Source organism: Salvia miltiorrhiza, chromosome 3, assembly GCF_028751815.1.
Source record: "Salvia miltiorrhiza cultivar Shanhuang (shh) chromosome 3, IMPLAD_Smil_shh, whole genome shotgun sequence".
NCBI classification, from domain to species: Eukaryota; Viridiplantae; Streptophyta; class Magnoliopsida; order Lamiales; family Lamiaceae; genus Salvia; species Salvia miltiorrhiza.
The window spans coordinates 9620789-9636337 of record NC_080389.1 but is presented as its reverse complement, the minus strand read 5'-3'; the positions used below and the strand labels follow the sequence as shown (position 1 = coordinate 9636337).

The following is a 15549-nucleotide window of genomic DNA, read 5'->3' as shown; positions in this document are numbered from 1 at the left end:
TCTAATTGATAATTCTAGTAATTTTGGTTTTTCGTCAATTTAATTGTTACGCAATGGATGTTAAGTACTTCCTTCGTCTCACTACGAGTGTCTTTTTAAATATTTTTACATAATTTTCAATACATTCAACAATTTTTTTTCTATTTTTAATACACTCACACAATCTTTTCTTAAAATTCGTGTCACTATTCAGAGCCCCAAATCTAATCACAGTAAACACCACCGGATTCCGCCGCGCCTCGATCCCCCAACCACTGCTCCTTCGTCGTTGTCCGTCGCTAGCAGCCCAGGTATGTTAACTTAAATCTTCTCGAATACAAATTACAATGTTTGCTTATTTACTATTGTGAAAATGGAATCAGAGTTTGTTGTATCAATTGAAAATATCATAAGATAAGAAGAAGATTACTGAGTCTATGAGTTTCTTTTTGCATAGAAAATAGACTTGAGCTGAATTCTTCATTTGTGTGTTTGTGTTTGTATTTGTTTTGAGCTGAAGAAGATCAATAATCCTTCCTCATTTTTAATAAGCGCCACCCACAGTTGACCCCTAATTTGGCTGAAATAAGGTTGTTTCAACTGCTTTTAGATAAACATATAAAAGCATGCGTGGAAAGATAAACTTAAAGCTCAAATATATAGATTAGTATTGAGGAAATAATAGAATTATATAGAAGGTGGGTTGCATCTGTCTGTCTCCCCCTTTTGTCTTCTATTGCAATTGTTTAAATTATATTTTCTTGAAAATTAAGTATTTTGTTGTTTCTATTTAACCTACCTAATAAAATATATACTTGCATTCTACCCTTCAAATCAAAGGATTATCGGAAGTTTGAATCAGGAAGTCGATCAAGACGAGCAAAGATAAGAAGAGAAATCAGAAAAGGGTAATTTACTTTTTCCTTATCCATAGATTAGATTAATTTGAAGAATTCACGTGTTTATGATGTTCTCAATTATATCGAAAATTAAAGGGGTTATGGCCAAAAAATACACGAACTTTGAAAAAAGTTGCAATTTTCATGTGAACTTTTAATTACTTTTAATTCAGCCATAAAATACATGAATTTATTTTTGTTGCAATTTTCAACTAAGTTTGACTTTCAACGAAATTAGAGCTTAATTGACAGTCGAAATTAAGTCAAATATATTAATTTTTTCCTTCTTAGACCTCCGAACTTCTAAATACTTTTCATCATCAGAAGTTAGAGCAACATCACGTGAACTTCCGACTGCCAACTAAGCTCTAGTTTCGCCGAAAATCAAACTCATGTGAAAATCAAACATGTCGAAGGCCCTCCTCTTATCGCTGATACACAAGCTGGAAAATTATCCAAAGCACAAACCCCTCCTAAATGAGTGTATGGAAAGGGTAATTGAAGAGATGAGAGAGATTGTGGATATTGTGAGGGATAAGAAATTGGAAGAGGGAAGAAGCCTCAATTTTTTAGTATCTGACCTTGTCAACATGGCTGACGATGCCATCGACCTTTTCAAACAACCTGGAAGCTTTAGTTGGCACTATGAGTCTATCGATAGTTGGATCGGGGAGATCAAAAAACAGATGCTTAAAATGGGAGAGGGAGATGATTGTTAGTCAAAGGGCTAGTGCATAGCTCTACTAAGCATTTAATGCTTCTACAATTTTTCTTCAAGCATTGCAGCCAAACTTTCAGCCTTTGCTGCAAATACTATTCATTTGGAGGCTAAATTTTGCCTATAAATAGATATGGTAGCAACCTGCAAAAATCCATCCCAACACAACCAAAACACCACCTAGCAGAAGTGTTATTTGCTAGAGAGAGAAAAAAAAATCTTGTGAGAGAAAACTTCAGTGTGGAAGTTATACACGAGTGATAAAAGTGAGTTGAGAGATAGCCTCTGCGTAGGCAGATACAAAATACAGTGTGGTATTTTTGTTGTACTCCTCATTTTGAGATTCTCTAATATATTGGTGTGGGTCCGTGGACGTAGGCAGTTTGGCCGAACCACATTAAAAATATCGGTGTCATTTTTTTTTGTCGTTTCATATCGGTCGATATCTAAAATATTGCGTCACACTAGATCCAGGGCGGAATTAGTTGCGTCTAATTTCCCAACAATGATGGGGCAGAGATGAGATCATCAGAAACTGTTGAAGATGACAAATATCCGTTGGTGGGCTTAGAGAAAGATGTGGAATTTCTGATTCGCAAAAGGATTATTGGTGGGAGAAAAGACTTGAATTATATTCTTATCAAAGGGATGATTGGTATTGGAAAGACTACTCTTGCCAGAGAGATATACAACCATACAACTGTCATTGAGTGATTCGAGCGTCGTGCTTGGGTATCTAATTCTAGTGACTACTTCACTATGAAAGAGCTACTTATCAAACTAATACAACAACTAGAAGATCCAAAGAGTCTCCATACATCTTCCTCATTGGAGAATATGGACAACCCAAGCCTCCAAGATATGCTTTCCCAACACCTGCAAGGAAAGAGATATCTTATAGTTCTGAACGACGTGCCCAAACAAATGCGTTTGAACTCTTTCCGGGAGGCTCTTCCACAAGAATGTATGTATGCTCATCTTTCGTCTGCTTATGATCTACTTGTGTTGCGGTAACTCATATTTTAACTTAAGCGTGGCTTCAAAATTTAATGTTTTCGTGATTAAACTTAAAATAAATTCCAACATAATTAGTGTGCAATGTAATTTTTTTAAATAATGATTACTATCAATGAAAGCACCAATTACTATCAATGGTGGAGCTTTTCGAGCCACTCAAACTCTAGAAATCAAGAGAGAAGAGATATATTTGATAAAGATCGACCAAAATATTCATTCCATGATGAAGAAGCTTAGAGATTACATTATCTATAGAAACAATATACTCACATGACAATTTTGAAGAAGGAAACACAATATTTGGCTACTAATTGAAAAAACACAAAATCTAGCTATTTTTTTTACGTTTTAGGACTGTTTTGCCCTTAATTAGGGCGAACTAGATTCGGGTCGAATTCGGGTTTGCGCGTAGGTTAGACACACATGACACTATTATTGCCATTAGTGCCATATACTCAGTACTGCATGAATGGTACTGATGGCCATGTTAGTGTCATATACTCTCTTATGTAGTGTTGCACGAATGGTACTTATAACCATATTAGTGCCATATACTTATATTTTTTTCTTCGGTGCGTGCAAACCCGAATTCAACCCAAATTTGGTCCGCCCTAATTAAGGGCAAAACACAGAGATTTAAGTACAGTCTTTACACGTAATAAATGGTTAGATTTTGTGTTTTTTCAATTAGTGGCCAAATATTGTGTTTCCTTCTTCAAAATGGCTATTTCAAAAGGGCTCTCTTATTTATATCTGATAATGAAAACCTAATGGGCTAATGGGATGGAGCATAATAGGGCCAAGCTAGAGAATTGCGTTGGGCGTATCAACATGACTGAATCATGTAATCTAACAATATAAATATTCATTACTCAATAACCTTTTGACTCTTCCTTTTTGTATTCTTCTTATGCAAGCAGACAATGGAAGTAGATTGGTGCTCACAAGTCATACGACGCATTCCGACATACTTGTATATGATGAAGATGTTTATAAGATGGAACCTTTGGATTCTAAGAAGAGCTGGAAATTGTTTCTGAAAATAATAAACCACGGCAATATATAGATTGACGGGTAAGCACAAATTCCCAATGTCCTTGGAGTATATGGGGAAACAAATGTTGAGAAAATGTGGCGGTCTTCCATTAGCTATAAAAGAGGTTGGAAAACAGTTAGTAGAGAAGAAGGTTTCAGGGGAGAGCGAATGGGAACAACTTCTTGAATTGGTTGATTTTGGTTCAACATTGAAGTTGTTTGAACCATTTTATCATAAATTTGATCCCAAACTGAGGTCATGTTTCTTGTCTATGGCATTCTTTAAGGAAAATTCAACTTTGAGGGCAGAAAAGTTGACACAGATTTGGGTTGTAGTAGGAGCAGCTCAAGAATATAAAGAATCTGAATCATATTTAGATGGTTTAGTCAACGAATCTGTTATTGATGTCAAGGACAAGAGCACGGAGTATTGCATGAATTTTGTGCTACACATGCTATCCATCCAAAAAGCAGAGGAGGAATTCAGTTTTGAGATCCTAATTAGGAACAATGGAAATAATCGACCCTCTGAGAGTCCTCATCATCATCGCGTTATCATTTGTAGCAGAGACAAGTTTAACTACTCTACGGATCATGATAAGCTTCTTGTTTCTCTCTTCTTCCATGGAGGTGGCCACTTGGACACTAGTCCTTCTTATTGGAAGAGCTTTGAACAACTTCAGATACTTGATTTGGAAGATTTTGGGTTGAAGTTTTTACCGGAAAGTATCGACACATTGATGGAACTAAGACACTTGGGATTGAGAAACAATTACATAAAAGAGCTTCCAGAGTCGTTGGGGTGCTTGAAAAATCTTAAGGTTCTTGACATATAGCTCAAAACTTTATGGTGGAGGTGCCAGATTTTATATGGGAATTGCGTAGCCTTCTTCACCTCTACATGTCTGATGTGATTTGCCAGAAGCCTTTGAAGATAGTCGGAATATGGTTTTTGAAGACCTTAACCTACGTCTCAGTTGATAATTGGACATATGAGCTATCGGCCTTACAACTTGGATGGCTTAACAAATTGGGCATAGAAGGATTGGATGGAAACTCAGATGTAAGCAAGCTCTTTGTGTCATTGGCTGAGTTGTACACTCTTAAACACCTAATCTTAAGAGGGTATCATTTCAGAAACATGCCTTGTTTGGATGAGCTTGGTATTCTAGAAAGTCTTCGTACACTCAAATTGGATGGACTCCTTGCCAGGCTTCAAACTAGTTTCCCTCCAAATATTGAATCATTGACGTTGGTTAATAGCTGTCTTGATGAAGACCCCATGCCACTACTAGCGGCGAAGTTACCCAAGCTAAAATACCTCAAATTGCGGAATGCATACACTGGTCAACAAATGGTGATCGACTTTCCCCGACTCGAAGTCCTGTGCATGGAGGAGTTATGGAATCTGAGAAATGTACAATATGGAAAATATGCAATGTATGGGATCAGGAAATTAGAAATCCATAATTGTCCAGATCTGGATACCCTCCCAGAAGAGATTGTGACGAAGTATTTGTTCAAGGAGTTAAAGATGGTGACGACGAAAAGCATTGCAACAAAGATCAAGAATTCAGACTTATTCTCCAAGATAGCGACGGTGAATATCAATCCATGAGAATTGATTTTTCTTCTCCTTTGGTGGTCGTGTGTTTCTAAATGACATTTAGATGCTTTGACAATTGTGGTGTCTTCGTATCTTGTTGCTACTCTGTTCCTTCTCAAGTTAATTACTGTAGATTTTGGCCACAACTGATGTCGTTTATCCTTACAATATCGACCAACTCGCTCGTCTTTTAACTTTTACTTCTTTTTTATACTCCCTCCGTCTGCAATATCGTTTCCACATTTGCTATTTCGGTCCGTCCGCGATATCGTTTCCACTTCCATTTATAGAAGTAGGGTCCACAAACTTCTACTCACAACAATTGTGGGATCCAAACTCCGCTCACTATATATCCACTACTATTCACCATTTTTCTTAAAACTCGCGCCGTGCACAATGTGGAAACGATATCGCGAACGGAGAGAGTATTTTTTTTGTTGTAATTTTGTAATAGAACAGAGTTGTTTCTATGAATCAAAGTTTTTTAAATAGCTTGATGGATTTAAAGGTGAATTCTCTATGATCGCAAATTTATCATAAGAAAAGCAAATTAATAGGAGCTCTTACACTACAGCAGGGCTAATTGCTGTATATTGTATGCATGCGATCTCTTCTTAGAATATGCAGAAAATATTATTTTCGTCTGTAGTCCAATTTCAAATTCGAATCTAAGACTTTTAACATCAGGCACGGGAGTTTAAATGCTGCATTAACTATATTAAAATATTGGATCTCTTGTGAATGATTTTATTTAGTAAAACTATTTCTTACTATCAATTAGTTTTTACCGTTCCACAAATATTCTTCTAATGGTTAGAATCAATTGAGAAATGTTATAAGATATAGAATTAAGAATAAATCTTGTCCTTTCATTATTTTGAATCTAGAGGCCACGATTATAAGTAGAGGTGGTCAAATGAACCGGAACCGGGAACCGAACCGTGGTCAACGGTTACGAACCGAAACCGTAACCTGTGTTCCTGTCGCTATCCAACTCTAGCCAGTGATAGCGTAGAGTGAGTATCGTACGACTAAATACCATGGCCCAAGTTAATTATAGATAACTAAGCCGAGGAAATCATGACTAGATGAAAGAATTAACTAGGAAGAAATGTAGAATAAAAGAATATCAAGGTAAGCTTTTCAAATTTCAACTCACTTCATAACATCTATTCAACTCAACCATCAAGTTGTCTTGAAAATGAAATAATCGTTTCAACGAGATTATAGACAACTTATAACAACTTTCAAAAAGGTTACTATGTGACGACAATCAAAGATCTCAAAGAGTGTTTATTGATATAAAGTTTAGGATTAATAGTATTTTATGTCCCGAACTTTCAGCGTTTTTCATAAAATGTCTCGAACTTTCATTTTCTCCAAAAAAACTGTAATACCCCGCTCATTTCTATTAAGTTTAGAATTATTTCGAATTTGGATTAAGATGATTTACGCCAGAGTATTTGAAATGAATTGAATTTTAATTCCAACAAAAATGAATTACAAAACTTTTGTAAATCTGAGTCATTTAAATTCTTGTGCATCTCATATTTATGTAAATTGAGTATTTAAATAGTTGCACTAGTATTTCAATTAGCAAACTTTAAAGGATTTTTACATATCTAAAATTTTCAATATCATAAGAGATTTTAATTGAAGTCTTCAGTTATTTATGTGTGTTTGATTTAATTATTCACATTTTGAGCCTTAGTTTAAATTATTCTATGAGCACATGCTACCACTTGTCATCTACCATCATGTCTTCCCATGATCACCATGCTTCCTCCCTCACCCTTACATACACCGCCTACTCCTCAAAATAAGCCTCAATTTCAGTCAAGGTACAAAGTAGGGATCAATCACCTATACAAAATATCAAGCCTACATCTTAACAACTCCATACTCGATAGATGCAACACAAACCAAATTTCTCACAAACATTCCAACCATTTACAAATTCTCTCGGCTCAATCCATTCCCCCATGGCAAAGAAGAGGCGCACTGCAAAATAAAACTCACCTCAAGAGAACAACAACCACCAAAACTCTTCTAAGGTTTAACTCTTTGAACTCCATTAATTGTTTTGCTGCGTGTTTAAGGCACATCCATTTTATGCTTCATAATTGAAAGATTTAAACTTTCCCCAAGCAGAGATACGCAAACTCACATTCGTTGCATCATTCCATTAAGATTTATATGCATACGTGTATTTCGATAAAAACAAAATGACGTTTTATATAGAAGAACAAGTATACTTATGATTATGTTTTTTTTAAAAAAACAAGAAAATGAATAGAATGAAGCATGAGTTTTTGAATCTTGACTTGTTGATGATGTCCGTCTGAGTCGAGAGGAGGGAGACTGTGGTGGCGGTGGCTGCTATAGCTAGTGGCGGCTCCGCCATGGGGGAAATCTGTGAGGTGTGTGTGTCGTTGAAGGCGGCGGTCGTGGCTCGTTGCTGCGGTCGCCGGAGGAGACGAGGGAGGCGGCGGCGACGTGGAGGCTGTTTCCGCCGGGTTAGGTAAGACAGAGGGCGAGAGATATGAGGCGAGGTGATGGCTTGTCGCTGCCACTTCGCCGGAGCGCGAGAGGGAAAGAGAGAAGTTGGGGGAGGTGAGGTCGGCGGCCGCTTCCGCCGGAACTCTGAGGCGGAGTTGAGAGAGGAAGGTTGAGGGGCGAGAGGGCGGCTCGACGGCGATGTCGCCGGAGTTGAGGGCGAAGCCGCGCTGCTGCGTTGTGCGTGTCGTGAGCTTTGAGAGAGAGGGAGAGTTCTGCGTTGTGTGGGGGTGTCAGGCGGTGGAGGAAGAGACGAGGCTGGAGAGGCGACGGCGGTGTCGCCGGCGCCAGCGTGCTGTGTGTGTGTGTGTTTTGGGAGAACAGAGAGAGACGAGAATGAAGGGGGAGGGGAGCGTCTGTAGGAGAAGAAGAAAAGGGAGAGGAATTTGGTTTGGGCTTAGGGCTTGCTTGGGCTGCACTTTTTTTTTTTTTGGGCCCTTAACTTATTAAAACTGGGCTGTTATTGATTTATTAACTTGGGCTGTCATTTATTTAAGTTTGGGCCTGCCCTCTCCTTGTAAAATATGGGCTACAAAACTTTTAAAGAAAATGGTGCATTGATTTAATTACTTTGGCTAGTGGATATTTTTTTTTATTAATTAGACTATATATTAATTTGATTAATTATTTTCAAGGTGAGGCATAATAATATTAATATTATTATTATGTGCATATTAAGTGTAATTACTTATTATATAAGTTATGCATGAAATGAAATTTGCATTTGCATTTTGCAATAAAAGCATTTATGATTTAAATTGATCTTTCATTAAATTCAATTACCAAAGAAAATCAAGTAAGGATATTGTTGGTGTCCTTAGCTCAAGAATTTGTTTCCGATCTTCATCATTAAATTTTGAAAACCCGGCGTGATGAATCATAGAATGTTAAGCACTTCACTATGACTTAAGATTAGATTCAGGAGACCTATTAAGATAATAGATTTCTTGTAGGCTTTGTGGACCAAGGGGATTAACGCTGCTTTCCCAAGACAGGTTTCCATGTTTATGATCTTCAGGCTTTGCCTAATCAGGTGGCCTTACTTTCCAAATATATAAAGTATGATTGAGTTATTAAGTTCTAAATGTTTCAATGAAATGCAAATTGTTTATTCAATAAAATGCAAACTGTTTATCCAATAAAATATTTTGTGCACTCTGCTCCGTTTAAGGCTCGCAACAATGAATCGATTGAGGTTCTCTCTTGACCTAACACGTTATTTGAGAATTGTGTACACCTATTAGCTGACCTGGTGGGTTGATCTCCATCGGGCACTAATCATGTATGAGGCGTTATAAGGGTGCTCGACGGGATGTGTTCCAGAGCATTGGGTCCCAAATGGGAACTTGGCTGGGTTACGCCCTCAGTTCAAGCAAGCGGGAGTAATGGATCCGTCGGTGGCTAAAAGGTCCGGGATCACAGCGAGTAACGGAAAGGGAGTGTGACATGTGCGCACAAATGAAAGAAATTATTTTAACATGCTTAGAAGTTATTTCACTTTAAAACCTTCTAAGTTATGTCAAGTATGATTGGATATACTGTCTTTACGAAAATATGAAATGTTTATGAAAATGCATGCCCACTGAGTACATTAGTACTTAGCGCAAAAATACTTTCAAATGTTTTCAGGTTGGCTGGCCGGTGCTGACGGGACTGAGCTGAGGCTAGGGTTCAAATTCTATATAGACTTCCGTTGTATTAATAACTCTTATACAACCAGGGGGCTTAGCCCACTGGCCACCGGGTCCTCACTTAAGTGAAGTGACCCGGGTTCGATCCCTCTTGGGAGCGAATTGGAGATTGGAGATATAAGGTGGATCTTGGTGAATGGAGAGATAAGGTGGTTCTTGGAGTGGATGGGGAACTAATTACTAACATCTAACATGACTTTGCCCGATCAAAAAAAAAAAAAAAAAATTAATAACTCTTATACATCTTTTGTTTTCTTAACTTAAGATGACTTCATGTCGAGCTTCAATTTAAAATTTCTAGTTTTATGTTAATGAACGTCGGTTGTCAGAAACATGAAACAAAACTTGTGATCCAAAGGGGCCTAACCCGACTTGTTATCTTATTATTCGGGTTTTAACAAGGTTGTTCCTTGTTTATTTCTATGAATTAGTTGCACCTCGATTATATTTATTCATTCAAGAATTGGGGTGTGACAAAAACTCTAAGCTTTCAGTTTTTTCCATAAAATGTCCCGCTATACAAAATTTGACGCGAAGTTAGGATTTTACATTTTAATACACCAACTTTTGTTGTTGTCCAAATTTGACACGACTTAATTCTTAAAAATTTAAAAAACAGCCCATTTTTGTAAATAATTATACAAAGATACACTTATGTTATAATTTGGGATATTTAAACCAATACAAGTTATTTCCTTATGATGTTTTCTTTTAATCTTTGATCCGCGCCTAAAATGGTTTTAAAAAAATCATCATAAGGAAATATCTTGTTTTGGTTTAAATGTCCCAAATTATAACATAAGTGGGTCTTTGTATAATTATTTACAAAAATGGGTTATTTTTTGAATTTTTAATAATTAAGTCGTGTTAAATTTGGACAACAACGAAAATTGGTGTATTAAAATGTAAAATCCTAACTTCGTGTCAAATATGGATTTTTTGCAAAGTTTATGTATTTAGGTGCAATTTTCCCTAAAAAAAATCCCGAACTTTCATTGTTTTCCAACAATAGTGGTTCTAATAAGGTTTTCCAACAATGGCGGTCCCCAAAATATTTCTTCTGTCGAGATAATTCATCTTTTTGTTACACAATTTTGTATAGTGAGACATTTTATAGAAACAATTGAAAGTTTAGGGTTTTTTAGGAGAAAATGAAAGTTTGGGACCTTTTGTGAAAAACGCTGAAAGTTCGGGATATAAAACACTATTAACCCTAAAGTTTATTAGTTAGACAATTCTCAATTAAATCCAATAAGTTGTCTAAGTCAAGTGGGAAAAAAATACAAGTCTCAAATAAGATCTCAAGTTTAGAACAATGTTAAAATAAATAAGGTTCATCAAAGCATCGCACCGGAATTGAAATGATTACATGTATGATGTAACCTAGAGTTCAACTCTCCCTTCTTCCCAACAAGCTAGCTCAACACGCTTCCATCTCCATCACAGCCATACCTGCATATTTAAAAATATATGCAGCAGTGAACATATGCCGAAAATATATAAATGAAAGCTTGTCATTAGAGCTATAGATTAACTTGCCACAATTCAAGCAAAAACACAGAGATTTTAATATAAACAAACATGTGCATGCAAAATTTAATCAATAACATCATAATAAACAACTACACAGTTAAAATACTCATCATGTATGTACTACATCTATAACTCATCATCATCAAAGATACTGAGAAGTAGGCCTCCCTCTCAAGTACCGTGATCAGCCCACCCGATATTAAAAAAACTACAAACTTCTCATAAATATTCATTATATTATTCAATCAATTTGTAAATTTTCATTTTTGAAAATTGATTTTATAAAATATCAAAGCTTTTATCTTGTTAGTATATCATTCTCTTTTTTGTGGTATAACTATCAATATTGTATAAAATTAAATATTTCAAAATTTATACTATTTATGTGTCATATTTAGATTTTTTTTCTAATTTAATTATCACCATGCATCTCATGGTTGAAAAATCTAGTTATCTTTTACGTACCAATTTAGTGTATGCATGTAAAATTAGTGTATTTTGATTCATATATATATGTTTTTTTTTTTTTTTTTACTTGGGGGAGTTGGGGAGGGGAAGCAGTGGGGTTTGAACCCGGGACCTTACTGTTCACACACAGGAGGTCGCACCGCTTGGTGTCCTCTTGGGAACGATTCATATATATAGTTTGGTATTTGCAATTGGGATCTTCTATCTAAGTTTTTAGTGTGTCCCGTTTTTATTTTTCTAAAATATGTCTAGTATATCATAGGGGACATTTAAGCATTGCGAATTCTTGAAGGTCTCAATCTAAGTCGATCGAGTCTATCATGGCACAATTTTTAAATTGGGTTAAGTACCAAATACCCCCCAACGTTGGGGCCCCTATCGCAAATAGGACCCTATACTCAGGGTAGACGCTGTTTACTACCTCAACGTGGCTGAACCTAAGCAAAATCCCCCCCCAACGTTGGGGCCCCTATCGCGTATAGGACCCTATAGTCAGGTATGAAGTACCAAATACCCCCCCAACGGTTACTTAACGCAGGGGGGATTTGCTTAGGTTTAGTCACGTTGAGGTAGTAAACAGCGCCTACCCTGAGTATAGGGTCCTATTTGCGATAGGGGCCCCAACGTTGGGGGGTATTTGGTACTTAACCCTTTTAAATTTAATATTACGATTAGAATGTGTTTGTTTTTTATTCATCTAAATGGAGGGATAATATAATGAAATACAAATTTATCACTTAATTAAAGTGCCGATGTATAAAATGGTAGACACAGAGCTTATCAATTTCTTATAACTCAAAGCAAACACACACTTAATAAAATCAAGTTACGAGCTCATCTTTCAGAAATAATAATAGCAACAATATTATAATTGTCTAAGCCATGCACCAAATGCGGAATGACCTCATGGACATGTCCTTCAAGGCATCGTTCGCACCATATCTGAGATTGTCTCGTAGACTATCTTTTTTTTCTTTTTTTTTTCTCCAAATTTTGGAGGATAACCCTGTATGCATTACATCTCGAACAATTGTTCGGATCTATAATTTTATTTGGAGTCTCCTTCCACATAAGATTAATTACTATATAAATTAAATATAATATAATTCTTCAATAAAAATCTGTTCTGAAACTATTTTAGGCGTGAGCTTAGTACATACGATTTATAATTATAAGAGAACAATTTCAATAGGGTAATTGGATACACATTTTTGGATTTGGGTGTTTCTGTCTATCATAACTCAAAATGTGGGATTTTCTTGCTTTTTGAAAGGGGTAATTTTGAATATTTAAGAATTTAAATCGTGGTAAATTTGAACAGATTTTCAATTTAGTGATAAAATTTGGAATTTTTAGATTTCATGGGAAAAAGGAACTGTAGGCAAAGTTCGTGATATTACACGCTTATAAACACTCCAATTTGTTTGAATTTGTAAATTTTAGAGTTATATTTATAGAGGAATATTGATTTGGCAGGTTGTATAAGCACTCCAAAGTTGATTTTGGTTCAACAATATTGAATAAGGTTTGTTTCAACTACTTTTGGGTAATTAGGACATATTAGTTGAAACTTAAACTCAAATATATTGACTAGTATTGAAGAAATAATAGAAGAATATAGAAGGTGGGTTGCATCTGTCCCCTTTTGTCTTCTATTGCAATTGTTTAAGTCATATTTCTTGAAAATTAATTAAGTATTTTATTGTTTCTATCTAACCTACCCAATAAAATAAAATAACTTGTTGAGTCACACACTTTATAACTCTGTTTTAGCTTGTCAAATCACTCTCAGCCAGAAGAGAAGATAAGGAGAGAGGAGCAAAGATAAGAAGAGAATTCACAAATAGGTAATTTTCCCTCTTCCTAGATCTGAATAATATGAAACCTCAGCATAATTATGCGGAGTTTTTATATCAAAAATTTAAATTTTTGCGCTTCACAAAAATTTATTAAGTAAAAAATTAATCATTTTGGAAGCTTGAATAAATTATATCATTTGTCTCATCTTACTTGACCTAATATTCTTTGACACGCTCATTCAAAAGAGAAATATTGTAGTGTAAAGTGTGTGGGGCTATATTTATCATAGTGAAAATCGATTATCTAAAAAAGAAACAAATCAAGTTAAATGGGATGCATGGATATTACTAGTCTAGTTCAACTCAAAGTTGTGCGTCGACTATCGTCAGTTATGACATGAGTATTATCACCTCAGTTGTTGTTTTCAAATATGAAGAGTGAATAATATACGACACATTGGTATAATCATCTTTTAGTATTAGTTAATAATTGATTATTGGAGTTAATAAATCTATAATTAGATTATATAGTTTCTTTAAACATCAATTTTTAATAATAAATGCTAATTTTGATTCATTATATTATAATAAATTTAAATTTTATAATAATATTATTAAAAGGTAATTTCCTTGTCCTTGATTTGAATGATTTTTAAATACACATGATTAATTATGATGTTCTAATTATATAAATTCAGATTTTGAGTATTGCTACTTCAGTTCTTGCTTCGGAACAATATGCAACAACAAATCTTTTTATATTTTCCATGTCCTAGAAAAATGAAAGCTAAAGGCTAAGGAAAAGTGAGGATAGATTCGGAAAGTAGATCAAGACGAGTAAGAAGAAGAATCACGGTAATATTTATTTTGTTTTTAGGGATTATGGCAAAAAAATACATGAACTTTGAAAAAAGTTGCAATTTTCACCTGAACTTTCAATTAAGCCAAAATATACATGAATTTATATTTTTGTTGCAATTTTCACCTAAGTTTGACTTTCAACTAAATTAGAGCTTAATTGACAATAAGAATTTCACCTGATTTTTGTCTAACTTCTGATGATGATGAGTATTTAGAAGCTCGGAGGTCTAACAAAGTAAAATTTAGTATATTTGACTTAATTTCGACTGGCAATTAAGCTCTAATTTCGTTGAAAGTTTAGGTGAAAATTGCAACAAAAATATAAATTCACGTAGATTTTGGCTTAATTGAAAGTTCAGGTGAAAATTGCAATTTTTTTAAAAGTTCATGTATTTTTTTGCCATAACCCCTTGTTTTTATTCTAGTTCTTGTTTGTTAATTGCTGTTAATTTGGGTATTTGAATGTTCCCAAAGAGATAACATAAATCATCACAAATTAATTTTTTGATTTTATTATCACAAATTAATTTTTTTATTGGAGATTTTTTCTATAAACTACACAAGTAAATAAAGAAATTTAAAGATTGCACGGTGATGGACTCGAACTCAGGACCTCAAGCCTTGGGCATTAATTTCTATGAAACTTTTTAGTGTGTGTCCCATTTTTATTTTTTTAATTTCTCTAGTATAATTTTTTATTATAATTTCACAATTGTCAATTAGCCCACTGGACTCCCACTTAGAGGGTGCTTGACTAAGCTTATTTTAAAGAGCTTATAAGATGTTATTTTTAAGAGCTTATAAGTTGTCAAAGTATTTGGATAATTGAGCTTATAAGCTAGAGATAGAGAATTTTTTTGCTAGAGCGAGAAAATATTTTTTTAGAAAGAGAAAATCGAAGAGAAATGAACTTAAATGATATATGATGAAAATAATAATTATAGTTGAAAAATATTTGTAAAATAATTATTGCATATGAGATTATAAAAAAATAAGTTAGGGTAGATGAACTTATTTTTTTGAGTGCTTATAAGCTCTTGGAGCTTATTTTTGGAACTTATAAGTTGTTTAAGATCTTATTTTGCCAAACACTTCGAAAGAGCTTATAAGCTGTTCAGCCAAACACCCTCTTAATATTCTGGACTCAATAATCTTCTGACCCTTGATCAAATCAAAGGATTCATCGGAAGATAAAGACGAGCTAATTTCATGAGAAGGGAGGATTGAATCAGAAAGTCGATCAACACGAGCAAAGATAAGAAGATAAATCACAAAAGGGTAACTTTTTTCCTTCTCCATAGATTAGATTAATATGAAGAATAATAGTCATGTGTTTATGATGTTTTCAATTGACATGATAATAATGTTCTTTCGCTTGAGTAAATTC

General features: G+C 34.7%; 1 protein-coding gene across 1 annotated transcript; it reads left to right on the top strand.

The window, feature by feature from the left end:
• Positions 1–3719: 3719 nt before the first annotated feature.
• LOC131018284 (putative disease resistance protein RGA3) lies at positions 3720–4484 on the top strand. Its single transcript, XM_057947009.1, has one exon. It carries the CDS (start codon positions 3720–3722, stop codon positions 4482–4484), a length of 765 nt encoding a protein of 254 aa, XP_057802992.1.
• Positions 4485–15549: the final 11065 nt, after the last annotated feature.

Bases quoted from the DNA above. Each gene is read 5' to 3' on its own strand.
- LOC131018284 (XM_057947009.1), top strand. From the start codon at position 3,720: ATGGGGAAACAAATGTTGAGAAAATGTGGCGGTCTTCCATTAGCTATA.